The 23896-nt window shown below is 44.3% G+C and overlaps 1 protein-coding gene across 3 annotated transcripts in view; it reads left to right on the plus strand.

Annotated features, from left to right (window-relative positions):
* FBXO25 (F-box protein 25) overlaps nt 1-23896 on the plus strand; it is a 50567-nt gene that overhangs the window by 19771 nt on the left and 6900 nt on the right. For 2 of the 3 annotated variants that reach the window (XM_040348682.1, XM_040348681.1), the window contains exons 4-10: nt 2799-2848; nt 4683-4775; nt 7690-7783; nt 8629-8804; nt 8899-9081; nt 9664-9807; nt 12060-12086. In XM_040348682.1, coding sequence (XP_040204616.1) covers nt 2799-2848; nt 4683-4775; nt 7690-7783; nt 8629-8804; nt 8899-9081; nt 9664-9807; nt 12060-12086 — 767 coding nt within the window. The remainder of the gene's footprint in view (nt 1-2798; nt 2849-4682; nt 4776-7689; nt 7784-8628; nt 8805-8898; nt 9082-9663; nt 9808-12059; nt 12087-23896) is intronic. The other variant, XM_040348683.1, reaches the window with a different exon arrangement.

A 23896-nucleotide genomic window follows, 5' to 3' on the forward strand; every position in this document is an offset into this window, starting at 1 on the left:
CTTGATCCGCGTAAGGAGAGGTTATTGCTTTCTCTTAATAAAGATAAGAGCAGTTAAAGATCTATCTGAAGGCTTCAGATATAGAAACCTAACGTTTTGTTGCCAGAAAGCCCCTAGATGGGGCGGGCAGTGTTCAGATCGGCTATTAAAATGGCTATGCGCTCTCTCGTTATAGTAAGAGAGGTCAAGACCTATCTGAAGCGGCTGCTCGGATACGGAAGACTGATGTTGGTGCGCTACCAGGAGGCCCCAGCAAGGGGCAGGCAGCGTCTAAATCAACTATTGTCAAATGTTGATTCATCAGGTTATTATTCAGGCTTTTGGTTTATAGAGAGGGCTTCCCCCTGTTTCTTTTTGGGGTACACCCTACCAGGATAGTAAGCACTTCATGCGGGGTGCATTACCAAGCCTTTATGACTCAGATTTGCCAGACCTGCAACTTGGTCGTTTGTGCTTACGTTCACTAAATCCTATCAAGTGAACATAAGACGGCAGGAGGATGCAGCCTTTTTTTGTTGGCACAATATGCGGCAGGCAGCATTAGAATTCCTCGTGTCTGATGGCAGTCTGCATTGTTGGTGTCTCCCTCCCCTCAGTAAGCATTGCTTTAGGACATCCCAGATAGTAATGATTAAGACTCTGTGTCCCGTGATGTACGATAAAGAAAATAGGATTTTTATAACAGCTTACCTGTAAAATCCTTTTCTTGGAGTACATCACGGGACACAGAGTCCCCACCCCTCTTGTTTGGGGATATTGGGACACTTATTGCTTGGGACAAAAACTGAGGTGCTCCCAGTATGGGAGGGGTTATATAGGGAGGGAACTTCCTGTTCTAATTGATTACACCAGTGTCCAGCACCTGATGGTGGAATATAACCCAGATAGTAATGATTAAGACTCTGTGTCCCGTGATGTACTCCAAGAAAAGGATTTTACAGGTAAGCTGTTATAAAAATCCTGCTTTTTTCCTTCCGTCTGTGGATCGGATAAACACGGACACACAGTCCGTGTTCATCCGATCCCCCCCATAGGGGAGAGCGGAGAAAAGACAGGGCGGTCCCTGTCATCCGCCAGCTCAGCGGTGATCAATGGAGCGAACCCCGCTGAGCAAGCGGAGGTTCATGGGCGGATCATTACTGATCAGCCCAGTGTGAAAGGGGCCTTAAGCAGAGCTCCAGCCAGAAGGGTTTTGTGATATATATATATATATATATAGATAGATTTGTCTATGAAAACTTATCCTATGTCTGGATCACTGCTGTGTAGCGTAAAATCTGTTTTATTCATGCGTGTTAGTTAGGGCTCAAGTCCTGCGGGAACGGCGTCCCTGCACTTTTTTCACAGCAGGAACGCAGTTCCCTTTGCAGGACTAGAGCAGCCGAGCCGCCCAAGCCAATCCTTCACTAAGCGGCGATGCCCAGCTCTAGTCACTGTCAGGGGCAGGCGAACCTTAGTAATCCTTTATGTTACTGGCCGCTTCCTGTATATGGATTCATCGGTTAGTGTGCCGTATTCCGTCACTTCCTCGATGCTGCAATGTCTCCTGGGAGCTTTTGTCATTATTCCCAGGAGATATTGTGGAGGCCTGCCGCGAGTTATCGCGGGATTTAGAAAGAACTTGCGGTTTAGTAATTATGCATATGAGCGTATCTTTTTTTTTTTTGGTCGGGGAGTGGATCTTGGGTGGGAGTTCCCACACTTTTTTCCCCGGGACTTGACCCCTGGTGTTAGTGCATTACTTCCTCCACAGCTATGAGACCAGCGGCTCTTATAAAGTAAAGGGATCCTGTTTAATCTCCCTTTCCTCTCTCTTTGTTCATTCACAGAATGCCCTGTATACTGTTCTAGGAATCCAAGGTGTTCTGTGAATTGACAAGGGGAGGAGCAGATAAACTACAGGAATACTTCACTCTGAGAGTCCCAGGTCTTGTTCATTCACAGCATGCCTCATACTCTGTAAACTGGGACAAGGGGAGCACAAAGGAAGGGTAAACAACACTATTTCATACCCACATCGCTGGAAGTCAGTGTGGAGGCTGGTGGTAATTTTTTTGGGGGGTGGCAAATGGTGCACCCACAGCTGGAGCACTTACCCTATCTATGGTGGGCATCACGGGCGGCTTTGCCTTCTCTCCTCCAGCGGGCATCATGGGCGGCTTTGCTTTCTCTCCTCCGGCGGGCATCACGGGTGGCTTTCTCTTCTCTGGCGAGCATCACGGGCGGCTTCCCCCTTCGCTCCTCTGGCGGTCATCACGTGCCGCTTCCCCCTTCTCTCCTCTGGCGGGTATCACGGGCGGCTTCCCCCTTCTCTCCTCTGGCAGGCATCAGGGGCGGCTTCCCCCTTCTCTCCTCTGGCGGGCATCAGGGGCGGCTTCCCCCTTCTCTCCTCTGGCGGGCATCACGGGCGGCTTCCCCCTTCTCTCCTCTGGCGGGCATCACGGGCGGCTTCCCCCTTCTCTCCTCTGGCGGGCATCACGGGCAGCTTCCCCTTTTCCCTGCTCGGCAGCTTCCGTCTCCTCCCTCCTCTTTGGCAGCCAGTAGAAGTACAACCCTAGCCGTACTTTCTGCCACAAATGAAACTGCGATTTTTACACTACACAGAAGCAATCCGAATGTAGTTTATACAGTACAGTGATTTATAATTTTTTTCCCCACAAAACTGGAGTTGCCCTTTAAGTCCCTACATTGTTTTCAAAGCCATATTGTAAATGTGAATTTTGTTTGAAAACTGAATTATTCGAGGTTTTTGTGTTTCCCGTTTTTCTAGTGCAGTTTTTTTCTTTTTCTTTCTTCAGATTTTTATCGTGATAAATGGATTTATGTTCAGAAAGGGAGTACACGAGAAGTAAGTATATTCTGCTCCAGCCAAAAGAAATCTCTGTAGCGATAAGGTGAGCAGCTGGCACCAAAAGATAAAATGTTTTAATACCTAACATGTTTATTATTTGGTGCCACTACTTATGTTCTTAGGTTAAAAAAAAAAAAATCCCAATAATAGCTTATTGATGATTGGTTTGCGCAAAAGTAATAGCGTCTACAAAATAGGAGATAGATTCATGGACTTCTTCATAGTTTCTTTGCAGGACTACGACATTGCGGCGGACAAATCTGAACTTAATGCCTTGTACACACGGTCGGACTTCCAACAAAAAAAAAGTCCGATGGAGGCTACACACGGCCTGACTTTCCAAGAAAAAAAACCAGTTTGACTTTTTTTCTCGGAAAGTCCGGCCGTGTGTACGAGGCATAAGTGACACTTTTTGGGGACCAGTGACACCAATACAATGATCAGTGCTAAACAAAATGCACTGATCAATGTATAAATGACACTGGCAGGAAAGGGGATAAAACTACGGGGCGCTCAAAGGGTTAACTGTGTTGCCTGAGTGTGTTCTAACTGTGGGGGATGGGCTCACTGGGACAACACAGAGATCGCTGTTCCTGATTACTACATACTTGGTGAGGTTGTGTGATTATATGTCAGTATTACATTGTATATCCCTGTATGTTGTGGTTGTTCAGGTATATATCTAATTGTTTTTTAAATCTATCAATTCCCCCCGCTGAAACCACTTCCTGCGGAAGGGAATTCCACATCCTTGCTGCTCTTACAGTAAAGAACCCTCTACACCCTCTACATAGTTTAAGGTTAAACATATATTTTTTTTTATTTCTAGTATAGTTTTATCCCTATTGTGGGGTCTCCAGTACGGTATTTGTACATTGAAATCCTATCCCCTCTCAAGTGTCTCTCCCCCACAGAGAATAAGTTCAGTGCTTGCAAACTTTCTTCATAACTAATATCCTCCAGTCCCTTTATTAGTTTTGTTGCCCTTCACGACCAATTTAAAAAATGCAATTTTTTAAATTGGTCGTGAAAAACGATCGTGTGTAGGCTCCAGAGCATTTTTCTCGACGCGAAAAATGTCCATTTAAAAATTTAGAACCTGCTCTATTTTTTTTCTCGTTGTTTTTCACGTCATCGTTTTTCTCGTCGTGAAAAAAGGCCGTGTGTAGGCTTGAACGACGGGGGGGGGGGGGGGGGGGGACGCACATGCTCAAAAGAAAGTTATGAGAAGTGAAATTTGCATAATCAGCCCAAAGGGTGGCGCCATTCGAATGGAACTTCCCCTTTATAGTGCAGCCGTATGTGTTGTATGTCACCGCACTTTGCTCAAGCATTTTTTTTTCACGATCGTGTGTATGCAAAGCAGGCTTGAGAGGAATCGCGTCGAGAAAATTTTAATTTTTTTCCATGACATGAAAAACGGTCGTGTGTACGCGGCATTAGTGTATAACAGGGGTAAGCAACCTTAACTACAAATCACATCTTCCCCTGTCTCCAGGATTCGTGTTTGTGGCTGCCAGACTTCTGTGTTGTGAAATAGATATGAAAATCTGTGTGATTACACAAACTGCGGTTCATTGAAGCAGTATGCTAAGGGAATCTTTTTATTGGACATTAGACCAAGGAGCTTGTCTGTGATCATATTGGAGGACAATGAATTATAAATGAATCCTTCAAAAAAAAAACTAATACATTTTCTCAATCCCATTTTAGAGAGCAGTATACAAATCCAGTGTTTGCCTCCGTTGACCATGGAAATAAGGGATTGTCATTTGCTGCATACTGTTACAACATACATAAAATCTGACTAATTTACTTGTTTCTGTAACAGAGACATGGCTATTGCACCTTGGGTGAAGCATTTAATCGTTTAGACTTTTCAAGTGCAATTCAGGATATCCGAAAATGTAATTATGTTGTCAGAGTAAGTGTTTTATTTCTCTATATTTTATTAATGAACATGCTGATGATTTGTCAAAGATGAACAACATTTTAACTTCTTTTCCTTTTTGTCCTCTAGTTAAATTGGTTCTGGTAGAAGGGTGGGTAGCATGTGTTTCACTTCCATGTAGGATTGGAAGGGGAGTTCCAAGCAGTGTTGTCTGTTTTTATTAAAGCTCAACTCTATCTTCACTTATCTGTGTGTATGCCTAGACTATGTCTGGGGGTTATTGAATCAATCCAGCCCTCCTGAATTGTAGCCCTGTAAACTACACATAATTGGCATGAGAGTTTCTATACATCCAGTCTTTATAACACCTGTTCTGCAAAGCCGTCAGCAGCTTCCCCACTGTCCAACACACCCTGGTCCTCTGGGGTTGTCATCAAAATCCCCTTTATACACTGTATATGCTATGGTTAAAGCCAGGGGGTGTCAAACCCACATTAGGATGGGATGACAGACTGGCCTGCATTCAGAGGCTGTAATCATCGTGAACTGCGCATGTCATTGCGCTCCATTAACCAGAGGTGGCAAAAAAAAAAAAACACAGCCCCTGTTCCCAAATTCTTGGAAATGTGGTTGTATGCACTGCTTGTAAAAGGCATATAAAGTCAAAGGGATGATCTGTCGTTCAAAAAATAAAAATTTCAATTGCTCAAGCGAAAAAAAACTGACAGGCTCTGATGCTTTGCAATTCTATAAAGACTATTTTTAAGTTATTGATACAATGTAAGAATTTCACAGAAAGGCTTGTAAAATACCTTGAAGAAAGTAATGGTAGGAAGCTCCTTAATGTGAAGTTGATTGATACTATGCATGTTGTAAAGCTATTTTTGGTGAAATACCCACCTTGGAGACATATAAGCTCAGTCTAGCATGTTCTTCTCGCAGTCGGGTAAGTTTTTGGCATGTCTCGTGGAGAGACTCAAGGAGACCTCCAAATGAGATATGCAGGCCACCTCTATAGGCACCCCTTGATTTGAGGGTGTAGAGACCCTGCTCTGGGGCATTTTCATTGTCATCGTGCACACGGATCTGATCTTCTGCACCATCTTATCATAATTCCTGTTAGCGTCTCCTTTAGTGGACACGTCTGAGGCCTCGTACACACGGCCGAGGAACTCGACGTGCCAAACACGTCGAGTTCCTCGTCGAGTTCAGCCCTGAAGCCGCCGAGGAGCTCGGCGGGCCGAGAGCTCCCATAAAACAACGAGAAAATAGAGAACATGTTCTCTATTTTCTCGACGAGTTCCTCGGCGGCTCCAACGGGCCGAAAGTGTACAGACGACCGTTTCTCGGCAGAATCAGGCTCTGACCGAGTTTCTCGCCGAATTCTGCCGAGAAACTCTGTCGTGTGTACGAGGCCTGAGAGGAAAGGGCAAGAGAAGACTGACTCGCATAATGGAGATGATGGCAGACAACAGTGTACTCCAGCAGAGCCAGGACAGGGAATACTATTTGTAGACAAGTACCTGATGGCAGTACTGCTTAAATAGTCCACATGTGTTGCATCTAAAAGTACAATGTGGAGGGCTTCAGGGTTGGTGAGTTATGGGAGCTGAAAGAAAGAGCTCTAGACCAAGTCTTGGTCAGGCACACCTTTTTTTAAGCTGATTTTAGGATGCACACTTACCCTTGGTTCACACCAATGCGTTTGTTAGTGCATTTTGCAGAAACACACTACAGTTCATTTAACATGGTTTCCTATAGATCTAGAATGTGTAAAGGGTTAGCTCGGTAGCGGGGTGTGTGAGACATTGAATTTATACAGACAGGCAGTCGAAGATGGTTGAAAACAAAGATTTTGGTTTATTCTTTCATCTTGCTGGAAACAAGTGCAAGCATCCAAACAGCATAAACAAAATCAAACCTAAAATAAACCTTGGCCACTTTGGGCGTCTACCTTCCACACAGGAACCTATCTATGGAGTCTGGCTCAGCCTAGTGCTGGGCAGACAGTGCTGGTCATACAGCAGAAAAGCAATAGTATTTTTTGATTTTTATCACACAGAAAAATCAATCCTCTCCTCACCTTTTCAGAAGACTTTCAGTCTCCTTACTCACAAAGACTCAGGATGCCGCAAATCCATGGTAATCCTCTGGACTACTTATAGAGGCCTTAATTGCCTCATTCTGAACAGCTGAAGTCTTCCAACGCCCTTAGACCATTTCTGGCTACATTTGCAGCCGACGCCTAATAACAATTGGTGTATTGTCTAAGGCAGAAATGTATGTCTTGTCTGTGACAACACCCACAGATTTACCTGACTTCCTGTCACAAATGCTAACCCTAAAAATGACTAACCCTATCATTTAACCCTAGCCCTTAACTGTAACCTTAACATGCGACTTTGGACACATAAAGGTTCCTGCAACACTTTGATGTAACTATGATGCTACTTGAGTGTCAGGGAGTGTAAAGTCACATGAAAGTCACACTCCAACAGTATTGTCATACTTTCCTGTTAGCCAAACGAAAAACCGCAAAATGCGTCAAACACATTTAAAACGTGTCCACAAATGTGCCAGAAAAATAAACGCATCAACCACAACCTGCATGGATGTGAACCTAGCCTTATATCAGCTGTGATTCTGGGAAGTGACCTGAAAAACCTAATATGTTAGATATCCATGGGGGCAAAATATGGACAGGTTTTTTTTTTTTTTTTTTTTTTCCACTGGGTAATTTTATCATGATTGTAGAATTGGTGAGTGAAATAGTTTGTGAAGCATTATGATCTGCCAGAGCTAGTGTATGAGGAGTTACAACTATATAGAATGTTGTATATTCGGTTTCCAAGCTTAGGAGATGGGCATGTCCTTTCAGTTTTACTTTTCTCTATAAATGGGTAAATGATCGTCTGTCTCTTTTTATATCCTTCTCCCCCCTCCACAGCTGCTCCAGCTGATAGCAAAGTCTCAGCTTACATCACTGAGTGGTGCCGCACAGAAGAATTATTTCAATATTTTGGAAAAAATTGTCCAAAAAGGTAATATGCACATTATTATCATATACAAGAATTGGTGTTGATTCATTTTCAATAAGAGTACATTATGTTAACATACTTGACCAAATATTTAAACCTGTGGCTTCTTAAAAGCTGTTAAACTTTCCCCTGTGCTGCACTTATCGTAAAATCTGGGGCTCTCCATTGTGTAAATTTGGATGGGCACCATGTTGGTGTACTGGTACTGTCTTTGTATCATGCTAGATAGCAGATGAGGCCATCCATCATGTTTGGTCACCAATCTGAGGTTTAGGGGGACAGGGCTAGAGAGACCGTTTTCTCTAGAGTTTAGATCTCCCAGGGCACACAGAAATAAGCTGAAGATTCATGCAGGATGCCAGGCATGGCACATGTGTCCTGAGTGAGTTGCAGGCTCTGAGTACAGGGCACTGAAGAGCACAAATGCTGCCTGTCATGCTGAATAGTAAGCAGTTTCAGTGGGTCATCCTTTGGCATCAGAAATCTGTGTGATTTTTCAAATTTTTGGGTGGAATTGTGGTTTTTATTTGTAAATTTAGGTATATTTTTAAGGCAGGAGAAATGGTGTTTGTACATACTTGCATATATCCAGTGAAGTGACCTCAGGTGATATACAGAGATGAAACAAATTCTACATACATCGTACCATTTTTATAGTTTCTATTACTGATGCTGCATGCAGGGCAGAGAAGCCTGTATAGACAATAGACCTGGTGGGAAATAGAAACTTGCCAACTCCACCCAATATGGGGAAAAACAGCAGCTTGCTTGTTTATGCTTTCAATACTTTATGTAAACCTGTCAGTCATGGTCAAGTTTTAAATTTTTTTTTTCTTAATTTCTTTCAGTGGTAGAAGATCAGTACAATCCACGTTTAATACGAGATCTTCTTCATGACCTGAGCTCTACGCTGTGCATGCTGCTGGAAAGATTTATATTGGTTGGAAATATCAATATCTGGATTTGTCGCTTGGAGGCTATCCTCTCCTGGCAGGAGCAACTGATGAATCTGCAGATCAATCCGGTATGGCCTCATTGTTGGAATTTCTCTTTATGATGAAGGAATCTGTTATAGATGTTTGGTTTCTAATGACTTGCTGTTTTGCTTTCTTCCCCAGAAACTTGGCAATAGCCTTAAATTCTGCGATATGCCATTGCACATGCAAAACAACATATTCCATAGGTTTTCAGATGCCTGGGACATCATCAATCTTGGCCAACTGGGTCAAACTTTGCATGTTCTAAGTGAAGACCGTCATCTCTGGAAAACACTGTGCAAGTATCACTTTACGGAGAAAATGGTAAACATTTTGCTAAATAATAGAAATCTTATCCTGTGCTGTTCTAGCTTTCACTTTTAATCCACTTTCAGAATGCAATCTGTAAATAAACATTCCTCTGTATGATGCTGAGACTGCGCTGTAGTTAACGACCCTAAATTTCCACTACCTCTGATCATGGTGTTCACATGGGTTTGTTTACAATACAATCATTCTGGTTCAGCAGTCACTATGCATCTCACAAACTGAGACACGATGAGGGAAAGTTATAAAAACTGGAGCAGACAGAATCTGGAGAGGCTGTGCATAATAACAACTTCTATCTTCGGATAAGCTTTGAAAATGAAAGATAGAAGCTGAATGGTTACAATGCACAGCAGCTTGAGTTTTTTGGTAATATCACCCCAATGTGGTGCAGTTTTGGATGGGGTAATTAAATATTAACTTTTTGAAGCTATCAAGTTATTTTAGATGATACTGTCCTTTTTATTGTTAGCCAAGTTGCTGTCATTTACATGTCAATATTACTTGTGGTAGATGTATGCAGTTTTCTTTTTAAAGCGATACATATGTTTACTTTTAAATTTTGTCCCTTTTTTCTAGTTTCACCAGCACTTGATCTTGACAGAAAAAGGTGTCGTTGACTGGAAACAGATGTTCTTCAGACTCCAAAAGTTCTATCCAAAAAGGGAAGAATATGGAGATACACTGCACTTGTGTCGTCACTGCAGCATTCTGTTTTGGAAGGTAAAAGATTTACAGTAAAACTTTGGTTTGTGAGCATAATTCGTTCCAGAAACATGCTTGTAATCCAAAGCACTTGTATATCAAAGCTTTTTTTACAGGGTATAAAAGAGAAGAGAGGCACCTCTAAGTGTAACAATAAGTTAGTAAATGTTGTACCTTCATTTAATGTACCGCATTTATCGGCGTATAACACGCACAGGCGTATAACACGCACCCTAACTTTAAGAGGGAAGTTTCAGGAAAAAAACGTTCCACGCCCCCCTGCGTATAACACGCAGGCACAGTTTACCCTCTTTTTCAGGGTAAAAAAGTGAGTGTTATAGCCAATAAATACAGTAACCATATTACTACACTTAGAGGCTCCTCTCTTCTTTTTTATACTCAGTTGTGACATGATGCTACTCTTATATCAAGACATCACTTGTATATCAAGTAGTGCAGGGACTTCTTTGAGGTCTGATAGACTTGAAGTTGTACTAATATGAATGGTTGTCATTGGAAACTATGGGGAACGACTTGTCATGCTACTTTACAGTCCCAAATCGTGGGATGAGTCGTACAAGTGTGAAAGGGGCCTTAAGATGCCAATCTGTTAAACGGTTAACTCGGATGACGCTACAATACTGTGCTTAAACATTGTACAACCATAAGTACCACCGACATACAGCCATAAGTAAAGTTGAAAATTTATAATGGTGTTCAATTTATTTTATTTTTTAGTTAAAGTGGTTGTATACCTCACTTGGTGATTTTTACCCACAGGTAAGCCTATAATAAGACTATAAAAAGGCTTACCTGTAGGTAAAATGAATATCTCCTAAACCTGCATGGTTTAGGAGACATTCACCCTGTATGCAGCCGCTGAGGCCAGTGGCGCATGCGCTCTGAAGGTCCAGCGTATTGTCCCGAAATTTCAGAGCTCCTTGCTGGAACGGAGGGAGTGACGTCATTGTGGCTCCGGTCACTCAGCGCCGGAGCCCCGCAAACCTTGAAGAAACGCAGAGGGAACGTGTCGCCCCCCCCCAGCGGTGACCGAGCACCATTTCGGGGGGTTCGGTCTAAGGTAAGTTTTTCAAAATGTTCTAGTATGCAATGCATAGTACTGACTCAGGGAGCTAAATACAAATGCACGTCACACTTATGCTTTTGTCTTGCAGGTGTATGTAACAGGTTTTAAAACGGTTTCATATCAATCCTTTTTTTTTTTTTTTTTACCGAAATACGTATAAATCTTTGTTTACACAAATAAACACTTTGTTACATGACATGGGTTTTCCAGAGAATTGTGGGTTAGCTATAGACAGCACAGCATATTCTGCCAGTGTTGAGGCTTTGTTAATGTGGAATTTTGAAATGAACCATCCGATATATAAAATGTATTTTATGTGATAGACCAACACAGGGGTGGCATATAATTGTGAAGTGGAAGGAAAATGATAAATGGTTTTCAACTTTTTACAAATAAATATGGGAAAAGTGTGGTGTGCATTTGTATTTAGCTCCCTGAGTCAGTACTTTGTAGAACCACCTTTCGCTGCAGGTCACAGCAGAAACCCCCCCCCCCCCCAGCACAGGTGGGTCGCAGCACAATTAAAGCAAAGATCCCCCGCACAGGAGGCCTGGCGCTTACTGGGTGTCCTCTTCTCCTCTGTCTCCTCTCCAGTCAGCTTCCTCCTCTCTGTCCCACTTCTGCCAAAGCGCTGGGCATCCAATAGGCACTTTAGCCAATCGGGAAACAGGTCTTACTGACCTGCCTCCTGATTGGCAGGGAGGCACTATGGTGTGAAAATAGCAAATATTCATTTGCTATGGTCACACAATTGGGTGGGTTTAGGGCACACTCTCTGCGCCCCGAGCCCACTCTTTTTCTGAAGCCTATTAGAGCCTCTGGCTATAATCAGGTGCTTCAAAAAAATACACCCCCTCCCTCCCATGCACCCTCAATGCATGGGCTGCCACTGGTGTAAAATGTATCATTCATGTACAAGACTTAGTTTTGATTGTAGATTAGTGTTATTGTGGACCCCCTAAAAGTCTATCAAATCACTTGTCCATCCAATTGAATTCTAAAGAGAACATTTAAATTCCATGCAGATCATATCATCAGTACTACAGGTACTATTGCTAGATACTTAGTCATCCTCAGATCATGAGTGGTAATCTATTGCAGCTTTATAATTTATGATAGCATGATAATTATAATATGAATGTTCTAATTGTTCCTCTTCTGCTTGTCTTCTTTATGTGTAAAGGACTGTCAGCTAGCTCTTATATTTAAGGTATTTGCATGTTTCTATCAGGATATCTCATGGTGTGTATGTTCCATATATGTTTAAAGCCCGATGAGTAAAAGTTTCTGAACTGATAACTGTCTGAGGTGCTCCTAGCAACCAGCAAGCTTCTCCTTTTTCACTCTGTAACCTCATTTTCAAGCATAAAGGGGAGAGGGTGATGTCATGAGCAACATATCAGAGCAAAAATGGAGCTGCTCATCCAGAACTACCACATTGCTGTTTTTCTCGGGGTCATCTGATTACTGTAGACTACAACACATTTTATTCTCCAGTGCTAAATGTATGTAAGGCCAAAAGCTTTTATTTTGTTTAAAGATTAGGCAATGGTTTAAGCAGTATTCTTCTAATAATGTAATATTTACACTCAGAAAATTAGGGGTGTCCCGCTCCAGGTTCCAGTATGGCCCAAGTCTGGTGGCGCTGGGGGTGCAGGCTGGGATGGGGCCCGTCCTGGTGTGTTCTATTCAATATAGAGAATTGAAGTATCCTCAAATGCCACACACAATCATATCCGATAGTTACAGTAATGAGAGCAGCCTCAGCGTGGCTCGGTCCAGGTCACGTCACTGACGCGTTTCACTCCGCCTACCATGTTTAGTCATGGCGGTAAGTCTCCACGTGACTGGGAGAATAAATACATCATTAGCTGCTCCTGTCATAAGAACAAATAAGCATCAGGTGGAGATCAACAAGGACATTTCCACGATCAGGAAATCCAGTATTCATGTGTTCAGGAACTGCTTCAAATGAATACATATGCAGTTGACAATGGATACATGGACAACAAAATGCAGGTTTTTTTAAGGAGTCCAAGTTTAAAATTGCAGAGAACCCACCGAAAAGGTCCATGGCTGTAAAAATTAAAGCAAACGAAAATAATGAAATTTAAAATTCCTGCAAAAACTGTGCTTGTGTAATATAAATAATGCAAAAAGAAATTCAATTATGTGTAAAGCAGCAACTCAATTGTGAGATATTTGATACAGGGGTTTATTTACTAAAAGAAAATCCACTTTGCACTGAAAGTGCATTTGGAAGTTCAGTCGCTGTAGATCTGAGAGGGACGCAAGGAAAATAAACAGCATTTTTGCTTGCACATGATTGAATGATAAAATCAGCAGAGCTTCCCCTCATTTCTGATATTCCCCTCAGATTTATGACTGCCGATCCAAGTGCACTTGTAGGGCAAAGTGGATTTGCCTTTAGTAAATCAACCCCCATGTGTGATAAATCATACAATTCAAAATTGATAAAATACATCATATTCAATTATTATGCACCAAAAAAATTATTTAAAAATATTACATCATAAAAGTCCACGGGAGTGATGGAGAATTCTTGAGTGTTCACAAACTTATTGAGTATCCATCACTGATTGTACATAACATCCTTGTGAAAAACCACCACCTATTGTAGAAAAAGTGCACCCTTCCCCACTGTAAATTACCTTCTATCTCTAGAAAGGTCTAAAGGGCTCAGAACCGAAATCATCCAATTATAGGTCAATAGGAACGACTCCATACAGTCTCCCTAGAGGACAGGGCATTTATGGTAGTCTCCTCTGCCAAACATCCTCTTATTGGAATTTTAGATGGAAATATGGAAACAAAATGTCTCAATAGTATACAAGCACCCGCACTTCAAGGATCGCGAGAATGCAATGACGTTAGCATGCAGCTCTACCCTACGCATCTCGTCACACAGGACGTCATCTGGCGCACGCTAGAGGAGCATTTTGTTTCCATATTTCAATCTAAATTCCAATGAAAGGATGTTTTCCAACAGAGCCTTAGAAATGGCTGAAAGTTAGAAGAAATTTCCAGATCACGGTGGCATTTCCCCCCCCCCCCCCCCCCCCCCCCCTCTTTTATAGTTGTCGCTGGAACAAGTTTTCCAATTGGGAGATTTCCTCTCATATTATGGTGACAACTCAAACATTTGACATTTTTCCTCCGTTTCTGTACTGGAGACAATGGTTTTTCATAACCCATTCTAAGGGTGACTCCATCAAAGGACACAAAGAATAAGTTCTAACCCTTAAATATTCTTTACAACTGTGAAAAAAAGTTTTGGCTTTACATTCACTTTAATTACAAATGATTTTTTTTTTTTTTGTCACGAAGCCTATTGGTTTGCTAGTTTTGCCTGTAATAAAAAAACATTGATTAGCTTCCATATGCATGTTTGTATATTGTTTACATGATGGAATCTCATTTTGTCTGTATTCAGTTTACATAGAGCTAGCCACATCTTGCCTAAAATGCACAAACACAGAACTTGGTGCCAAACCCCATTAATCATTTCCGAACTGCCCACCGTGGATTTGCGTCACTACCTTGATGCTAAATATCCTTGTTATGGCAGCAAATGGCTGCTATAACACTGGTATTTTCTTCAACGGCGGGCTGTCTGCTTTACGATAAAATTGATCTCTGTGGCAAATTCCCACCCCCCTCCCGCTGCGTCCCAGTCATCTCCGCCACTTACCGGATCCGTCAGTAGCGTCAGACGATCCAATGCTGTCCTCTGAAGTCGAGTGAGGGATTGATGGCCGCCATTCGACTCCATGCCATTGGATGACAGAAGAGACGTCAAACGTTGCTTCCTTCCAACGGCCTTAAAGGGATTTTTTTTTTTTTTTTTTTTATTCTGATCTGAGGTCTTTTTGAGGTCCTGTCATGTGTTTTTTTTTTTTTCTATTATAAGGTATGTTTATATTCCTTGTAATAGGAATAAAAGTGATCCAAAAAATAATTTGTGTAAGTGTAAAAAATGTAAATCGTCCCGTCCCTCCGTACTAGCATGCAGAATCGAACGCATACATAAGTCGTGCCCGCATATGTAAACTAAGTTCAAACCACACATGTGAGGTATCGCAGTGATCGTAAGAGTGAGAGCAATAATTCTAGCAAAATTCTTTTTCTGGAACTCAAAACTGGTAACCTGTAGAAATTTTTGCCATTTAATTTAATTTAATTTAATTTTCTAAATTTTGATTTTTAAGTGTCAAAGTTCATCACCATTCCACGAGCGGGCGCAATTTTGAAGCGTGACATGTTGGGTATGAATTTACTTGGCGTAACATATTTCACAATATAAAAAAAATTGGGCTAACTTCACGGTTTTCTTTTTTTTTTTTTTTATTAAAAAATGTATTTTTCCAAAAAGATTGCGTTTGTAAAACCGCTGCGCAAATATGGTGTGACATAAAGTATTGCAACAACCGCCATTTTATTCTTTAGGCTGTCTGAAAAAAAACTTATATATATATATATATATATGTTTGGTGGTTAATTCTATAGGAAGCAAATCCTGTCTTTTTTTTATTTTTTTTGGCCATGAGTAGGTCACAGATGGCACAGAAGTTTAAAACATTACTGCTCCTGGTCAATTTTAAATATAAATTTTAGACCCATATTTATTGGACACAAAGTGATTCCACCACAAAAATTAAGAGACTGCAGGTGATAGAGCAGTTTAATATTGCCCAGAAGAAGTTTTAACCTGGGATAATCAATCGTCCTAACCGATTTAAGCTTAAGGTGATTGTAAACCCCCATCCTGTAAAAAAGGAAAAAAAAAATCTGTTTAAAATAGACATGAAAGGTAAAACATTTGTGTATACAGTAGATAAAAAAAAGGGGGGGCGGGGTTCAAACCACCCGAAACGGCACTTTGCTGGCTGTTTGGCTGCGCTGCCCATTCATTTCAATGAGCAGGAGCGGTGGAGGAGCAGTGTACACACCACTCCTTCACCACTCCAAAGATACTGCTTGCAGGAGTTTTTTTAATTTCCTGCCAGCGCAATCGCCTCAGTGTAAAAGCACTCTGGCTTTCACACCGAGACTGCAAGGGAGCCGTTTTACAGGCGCTATTTTTAGCCCAAATGTGCCTGAAAAACGCCCCAGTGTGAAAGGGGTCTTAAGCTCCTTTTTTTTTTTTTTTTTTGGGATGCACTTCCTGAAGGAAGGAGACCAATGTGAGAGATCTTTTATATTGACGGGGGCTAGCACATAACAAAGCCTCATTAAGCCAGCTGACGGAGGTTCAGGGGCCCTTGCTGTGCATCATTGCTCCAAAGAATTACTTGCTTTAGTTCACCGAACTGCAAACCTTGAAAAGGTTGGGTTTGCATCAAACTTGTGCTATATCCAAAGCTCATGCTTTACTCGGGAGCTGTTTTGGAAAGGCTGTGGGGTTCTTCCTACCCAGTCCATGTATTCTTATCCTACTTTTGTAAGTTCTGGTGGCCTGTTTATTGCCTTCCACTTGCGTCCTTTCCTGCTTTCCCCGAATTCCTCACTGGTCTTTTTACTAAACTTTTCATGCCCCTTGCCTCTGTATGCCCAGAGGTGGTACATAAAGCAGTCCCCCAGAAGCACCAACAGGCTAGAGAAGATGTTGCCTTGGGTAAAGTGGCAGCTTATTCTACTTGTTGTCTAGAGTCATTCTGTAATCCCATTGTCGTCTGTTACCTTTTTTAAATGATCGCTTATTAACTGCATGCATGATATGTTTAACTTGTCTTTTCTGCTATTCGTGATTCCATAGTGTGCATCCCTCCCAAATTTCAGTGGAAAAGCCCATAGGTGTACCAGACATGGTACTGTACATAACTTTGCCCTAACCCACTGTTACTGCTGATTATGCAGACTGAAGCTCATCACTGGCTCAGAAAGATATAAATCCAGCATGGGAATTTTTTTTTGTTGGGGACCTTCTTTCAAAACAAAGGAAGCAGAGAAAATGTTAGTTGAAGAGTCAGTTAATTTTCTATATATTTAAATCCGCCCTTCTTAGCCAGTGATCTGTGGAATCATAGGAAGGTCTCTTCAGAGGTTGCAATGAGTTCTCGAGCAGTGGGAGATTGACACCTTTTATTGTTTGCATGTGTGTTTACTTTAATAAGTAGTGCTGTATAAATTACGATCTATAATGAAATGGAGAATGACTAATGGGCCGTACACACTATCGGAATTTCCGCTGGAAAAAGTCTAACAGACTTTTTCCATCGGAAATTCCGACCGTGTGTATTCCCCATCGGAGTAATTCCATTGGAAAGTCTGATGAATTCCATCTGAGTTTACATAGAGAAGATGTTCTCTTTTCCTCTGATGGAATTCTGATGTGAATTTGGTTGGACAAATGTCTGATCGTGTGTACGGGGCATTAGAATCTAGAAGTATGAACATTTTTAGTGTCCCAGGGACCTGAAATTTTTGTTCAAGTGTTCCTCCAGAAGTATAAAGGTTGTAAAAGGACGATACAGTGGGGATCGAAAGTTTGGGCACCCCAGGTTAAAACTTGTATTAATGTGCATAACAAAGCCAAGGAAAGATGGAAAAATCTCCAAAAGGCATCAAATTACAGATTAGACATTCTTATAATATGTCAAAAAAAGTTAGATTTTATTTCCATCATTTACACTTTCAAAATTACAGAAAACAAAAAAATGTCGTCTGCAAAAGTTTGGGCACCCTGCAGAGTTAATATCTTGTAATGCCCCCTTTGGCAAGTATCACAGCTTGTAAACGCTTTTTGTAGCCAGCCAAGAGTCTTTCAATTCTTGTTTGAGGTATCTTTGCCCATTCTTCCTTACAAAAGTCTTCCAGTTCTTTAAAATTTCTGGGCTGTCTGTCACGCACTGCTCTTTTAAGGTCTATCCATAGATTTTCAATTATGTTGAGGTCAGGAGATTGTGAAGGCCATGGCAAAACCTTCAGTTTACGCCTCTTGATGTAATCCCCCGTGGATTTTGAGGTGTGTTTAGGATCATTATCCATTTGTAGAAGCCATCCTCTCTTTAACTTCAGCTTTTTCACAGATGGCATCAAGTTACCATCCAAAATTTGCTGACATTTTATTGAATCCATTTTTCCTTCTACTCGTGAAATGTTCCCTGTGCCACTGGCTGCAATACAACCCCAAAGCATGATTGATCCTCCCTAATGCTTAACAGTTGGACAGAGATTCTTTTCATTCAATTCTGTGCCCTTTCTTCTCCAAACGTACCTTTACTCATTCCGGACAAAAAGTTCTATTTCTTTCTCGTACATCACGGGACACAGAGCAGCATATTCATTACTATGTGGGTTATATGGAGTACCTTCAGGTGATGGACACTGGCAATCTCAAACAGGAAGTGCCCCTCCCTATATAACCCCCTCCCATAGGAGGAGTACCTCAGTTTTTTCGCCAGTGTCTTAGGTGTTGGTCATGGAATAGCTTGTCTCCTACATCCTTGGGATCAAGGCAGGCTAACCGGATCTGTCCAAGGTGCCTCAGAGCCAAAGTGGACAGTACCCGGGCCCCAAACCGTGGGGTTTTGCCCATAATGCTTCTCTTTTTAGAGAGCTGGACCCTGGGCCCAGGACTTAGAACCTCTGCGGTACCTAAGGTAACCTGTTTGCCAGGGTGCTATATGGGCCCAGGACAGTGGGTTCCTTTTTAGGACCCCAGGGCCTGAAGGTCTAGTACGCCACCCACGGAGATGGGGGAAGATTGGACCGCTTGCTATGCAAAGTCCTGCGGCATGGAGCAGGTAAGAAAGGGGGGGCCTGCGGGACTTGGTTCGTCGGCAGGCTCTCTAGGGAGATCTTTGGGGGATGTGCCTGAGTATGCTCTTGCATTGGCAGTTTTGGGCCACTATGTCTATCAAAGAGACAGGATGGTCTGTGTATGGGCTCCCATGTGTGATCTTCCTAAAGATATGTGTTGCATTGTAAATTGTCTGCTGGGCGCTGGGTTGGGAAAGGAGCTGTGTGTTAGCTATGCTTTCCCAGGACTGGGGGGTCAGTGACTCACCTGAGGCCTTACCTGTCTGGGTGCCGTGCGGTGTCCTCCTCCAGCATGTCAGACGCTTCCGGCGTGGCCCCATCCTCCGCAACAGGGGCGCGCGCGCGGGCGCGCGCCCTGTAATATAGGCGCAGGGTGATGATTCGCGCCGTTGTGGAGAAAGAGGGGCGGGACATCCGGTCTCATAAAAGGAAGGGGCGGCCCTTCCTCTATGCTGTGTAGCTCAGTTGCTGCTGAGCTTGAAGGAGGAGGACGCAGAGCGGTTGCAGTGCGGCTGAGGGCACCCAGTGGCGCAAGGAAGTATTGCAGTTCTGGTGAACAGAACTAGCTGTGTGGTTACTAGCCTAAAAAATTCCTTATACAGCAGATGGATACTTGCAATTTTTTGAGGGAAGATAGCATGTTTTCATAAAAAAAAAAAAAAAAAAAGGTTTTTGAAAAAAAAAAAAAAAAAATATATAGGAAACATACTGGTCTTCCCGTTTTGGTTTTTGGACGTTAATTGTTAATACCGTTCCCTAAAACCGTACTATTATTTTCTCCTAGCTACAACCATCAAGGGTTGTAAGCAGGGGTACCTCGGTATTGTACCATGGCTTCCAAGGGTTCAGGATCAGGGGGTACAAAAGAAAGGGGCCCCCCCTCAGATTCTGACGGTTCAGATCGGCCTATGCCGGTACTTTCCCCACAGGTTATTACACCATTGGGCACCTTGGTTAAGCCATTAGGGAGATCTGGTGCTGAGGCTACATCAGATCCACCCAACCCTGTGTTTATCACAGAGAGTATGCTAGCCGCCTCCTTGGAGGGGCTAGAGAAAAGATTGGCGGCTATGATAGCCAAATCTACACCGGGTAAAAAGCGGACTAGGTCTCCGTCGCCTGAGTGTGGACCCTCAGATGCTGAGGTTCTCTCCCCGGGGGGATTTGAGTTGCAGGAGGATCATTTGGACCGGGACCAAATTGGTTCAGAGGTTGAGGGTTCGGCTAATGAAGAGCCTTGCTCGGCCTCCCAAGCGGAAAGCTTCTGGGTTCATTCTCTGACAGACATGGTCCACTTGGCGTTTAATTTGCCTTTACCGGAACCTCAGGGTCCGGCCGTATCATCTTTAGGCTCTTTGAAAACGCCTCGCAGTAGCGCTGTTTTTCCAGTCCATCCCCTTTTAGAGGAAGTAATCTTCCAGGATTGGGCACGACCAGACAGAATCTTTTTACCACCTAAAAAATTTTCCGTCGTCTATCCTATGGAAGAAAAATTTGCCAAAAAGTGGACTCTCCCAGTGGTGGATGCCGCCATCTCCTGTGTAAATAAGTCCTTGACTTGCCCGGTAGAAAACATACAGGTGTTTAAAGAACCGGTTGATAAGCGTTTGGAGACGCTTTTAAAAGCATCCTTTACTACGGCGGGTGCAGTAATACAGCCAGCGGTGGCTGCTATTGGAGTTTGTCAGGCACTAACAGACCAGACAAGACAAATGCTTAAGGTTATTCCGGCCCAACAGGCGGAAGAATTATCTGATATTCCTAGAGCCATGTGCTTCGCGGTGGATGCTATAAGGGATTCCATCCAGCAAGCGTCTCGTCTGTCACTATTTTTAGTACATATGAGAAGGCTCTTATGGTTAAAGAACTGGGAGGCTGAGCCCCCATGCAAAAAGCTCCTGGCAGGGTTTCCCTTCCATGGAGAACGACTCTTCGGAGAAGATCTGGATAAATACATTCAGACTATTTCAAGTGGCAAAAGTACACTTCTACCAGTAAAAAAGAAGGTCCGGGGACCTGCGTTCAAACGGCAGCTTCCCCCTGCTCAAGGGCCCGCCAATTCCAGGCAGTATCGACGGCCTCCTGCGAGATCATACTTTAACAATAAGCCACCAGGACAAGCCTTTGGAGGCAAGAAGCAGTGGTATCGTAAACCAGCAAAGACAGCCCCTAAGTCTGCCTCATGAAGGGACGCCCCCACCCACGAAGGTGGGGGGAAGGCTGCGTCTTTTTTCAGAAATTTGGGAGACCGACATTCCCGACAAGTGGGTCCGGTCTTCCGTGGCCACAGGCTACAAATTAGAATTTCTAAAAATCCCTCCACCTCATTATCAGGAGTCGAGAGTGCCAGTCGAACCGACAAAGAAGGCCGCCTTAATGGCGGCATTAAATCATTTGCTTTACCAAGGCGTGATAGTAGAGGTACCAGCCCAGGAACAGGGGCTAGGGTTCTACTCCAATCTGTTCATCATCCCAAAGCCCAACGGCGATGTCAGGCCAATCTTGGACTTAAAGGGATTAAATGCGTACTTAAAAGTACGCTCGTTCCGGATGGAATCCGTGCGATCGGCAGCCGCCGCACTTCAGAAAGACGACTTTCTGGCCTCCATAGACATAAAGGATGCTTACCTTCATGTGCCAATTTTTCAGCCACATCAAAGGTTTCTACGCTTCACAGTGGCTCGGCGTCATTTTCAATTTGTGGCACTCCCTTTCGGGTTGGCTACGGCTCCTCGAGTATTCACCAAGGTCCTAGCTCCAATTCTAGCCAACCTAAGAATCCAGGGGATCATTGTCCTAGCATACCTGGACGACCTTCTAATCATAGATCATTCATCTCCTGGCCTGGAGCGAGCAGTAGCTCTCACGGTTCGATACCTAGAGAGGTTCGGTTGGGTCCTAAACCGAGAAAAATCAGCTTTCCAACCCACAAAGAGGTTGGAATATCTCGGCATGTCATTAGACACGGAACAACAAAGGGTGTTCCTGCCTCGAATAAAGGTCGAGGCTATCAAAGAATTGATATATGTGGTTCTAAGCAAGAGAGAACCAACGATTCGCCTATGCATGCGATTACTAGGCAAGCTAGTGGCCACCTTCGAAGCGGTGCCATACGCTCAAAGTCACACTCGTGTCCTGCAGGCAGCCATTCTGTCAGCATGGAGCAAGAGGCCACAGGCCTTGGAATTTCCGTTGCCACTCTCATCAAGAGTCCGGCAGAGTCTGTGTTGGTGGTTAGACCCTCAGAATCTACTGAAGGGAAAATCTTTCAGCCCCGTGACATGGAAGATAGTGACCACAGATGCCAGCCTGAAGGGCTGGGGAGCGATCTTGGATGGGTGCACTCACCAAGGTACGTGGGCACAGGAGGAGAGTCAATTGCCCATCAATATCTTGGAGCTCAGAGCTGCTCGGCTAGCCCTCAGGGCTTGGACCTCCAAATTACAGGGGTTCCCGGTGAGGATACAGTTAGACAATGCCACGGCGGTGGCATATATAAATCACCAAGGGGGAACCAAGGGCCAGATCCACAAAAACCTGACGTAACTTAAAAAATCCAATTTAAGTTACACTGGCTTAAAGTTTCTACCTAAGTGCCTGATCCACAAAGCACTTATCTAGAAATTTCAGACTGTGTAACTAAAATTCCGCCGGCGCAAGGCGTTCCTATTCAAATGGGGCGAGTCCCATTTAAATGAGGCGCGCTCCCGCGCCGGCCGTACTGCGCATGCGCGTCGGCCGTACTGCGCATGCGCGAAGTTACGTTACGCCGAGTTTTGAGGATCGCGACGGCTTAAAGTTGCGTCGGGGAAAAAAAAAATGACAGCGGCATGCATTCCTGAGGGAGAACTCCATGCCAATTTTCAAAGAAAAAATCGGCATGGGTTCCCCCCCCAGGAGCATACCAGGTCCTTAGGTCTGGCATGGGTTGTAAGGAGACCCCCCCACGCCGAAAAATTGACGTAGGGGGTCCCCCTACAATCCATACCAGACCCGTATCCAAAGCACGCTACCCGGCCGGCCAGGAAGGGAGTGGGGACGAGCGAGCGCCCCCCCCCCTCCTGAGCCGTGCCAGGCCGCGTGCCCTCAACATGGGGGGGGTTGGGTGCTCTGGGGCAGGGGGGCGCACTGCGGGCCCCCCCACCTCAGAGCACCCTGTCCCCATGTTGATGAGGACAGGACCTCTTCCCGACAACCCTTGCCATTGGTTGTCGGGGTCTGCGGGCGGAGGCTTATCGGAATCTGGGAGTCCCCTTTAATAAGGGGGCCCCCAGATACCGGCCCCCCACCCTAAGTGAATGGATATGGGGTACATCGTACCCCTATCCATTCACCTGGAGGCAAAAAGTAAAAGTTAATAAACACACAACACAAGGCTTTTTAAAATAGTTTATTAATCTGCTCCGGAGGCCCCCCCTGTCTTCGTTATTAGCTCAATTACCAGGGGGGGCTTCTTCTTCCGCTCTCCGGGGGTCTTCTTCCACTCTCCGGGGGTCTTCCGCTCTCCGGGGGGGCTTCTCCGGACTCCGGGGGGGCTTCTCCGGACTCCGGGGGGCTTCTTCCATCTTCTCCCCTCTTCCGCTCTTGACTCGGCGAACCCCGGTTCTTCTGCAGCTCTCCGGTGCCTTCTTCTTCAGCGCTGGCTGCCTGCTATGTTTGTGTGTTAGCTCGATTTCAAACAGGCAGCCGGCGCGGTCTTCTGTGGCGTCAGGGTCTTCTCTTCCTTTCTTCCGATGTTGCCTCGTCGCCTCTTGTCGCTGTAATGATGGAAGCGCGCCTTGCATCCCATTTATATAGGCATCACCGTCCCATCATGCTCCGGTAGGTACCCACGTGGTGGGTGCACGTGGGTAGGCACCCACCACGTGGGTACCTACCGGAGCATGATGGGACGGTGATGCCTATATAAATGGGATGCAAGGCGCGCTTCCATCATTACAGCGACAAGAGGCGACGAGGCAACATCGGAAGAAAGGAAGAGAAGACCCTGACGCCACAGAAGACCGCGCCGGCTGCCTGTTTGAAATCGAGCTAACACACAAACATAGCAGGCAGCCAGCGCTGAAGAAGAAGGCACCGGAGAGCTGCAGAAGAACCGGGGTTCGCCGAGTCAAGAGCGGAAGAGGGGAGAAGATGGAAGAAGCCCCCCGGAGTCCGGAGAAGCCCCCCCGGAGTCCGGAGAAGCCCCCCCGGAGAGCGGAAGACCCCCGGAGAGTGGAAGAAGACCCCCGGAGAGCG

Source organism: Rana temporaria, chromosome 4, assembly GCF_905171775.1.
Source record: "Rana temporaria chromosome 4, aRanTem1.1, whole genome shotgun sequence".
NCBI classification, from domain to species: domain Eukaryota; kingdom Metazoa; phylum Chordata; class Amphibia; order Anura; family Ranidae; genus Rana; species Rana temporaria.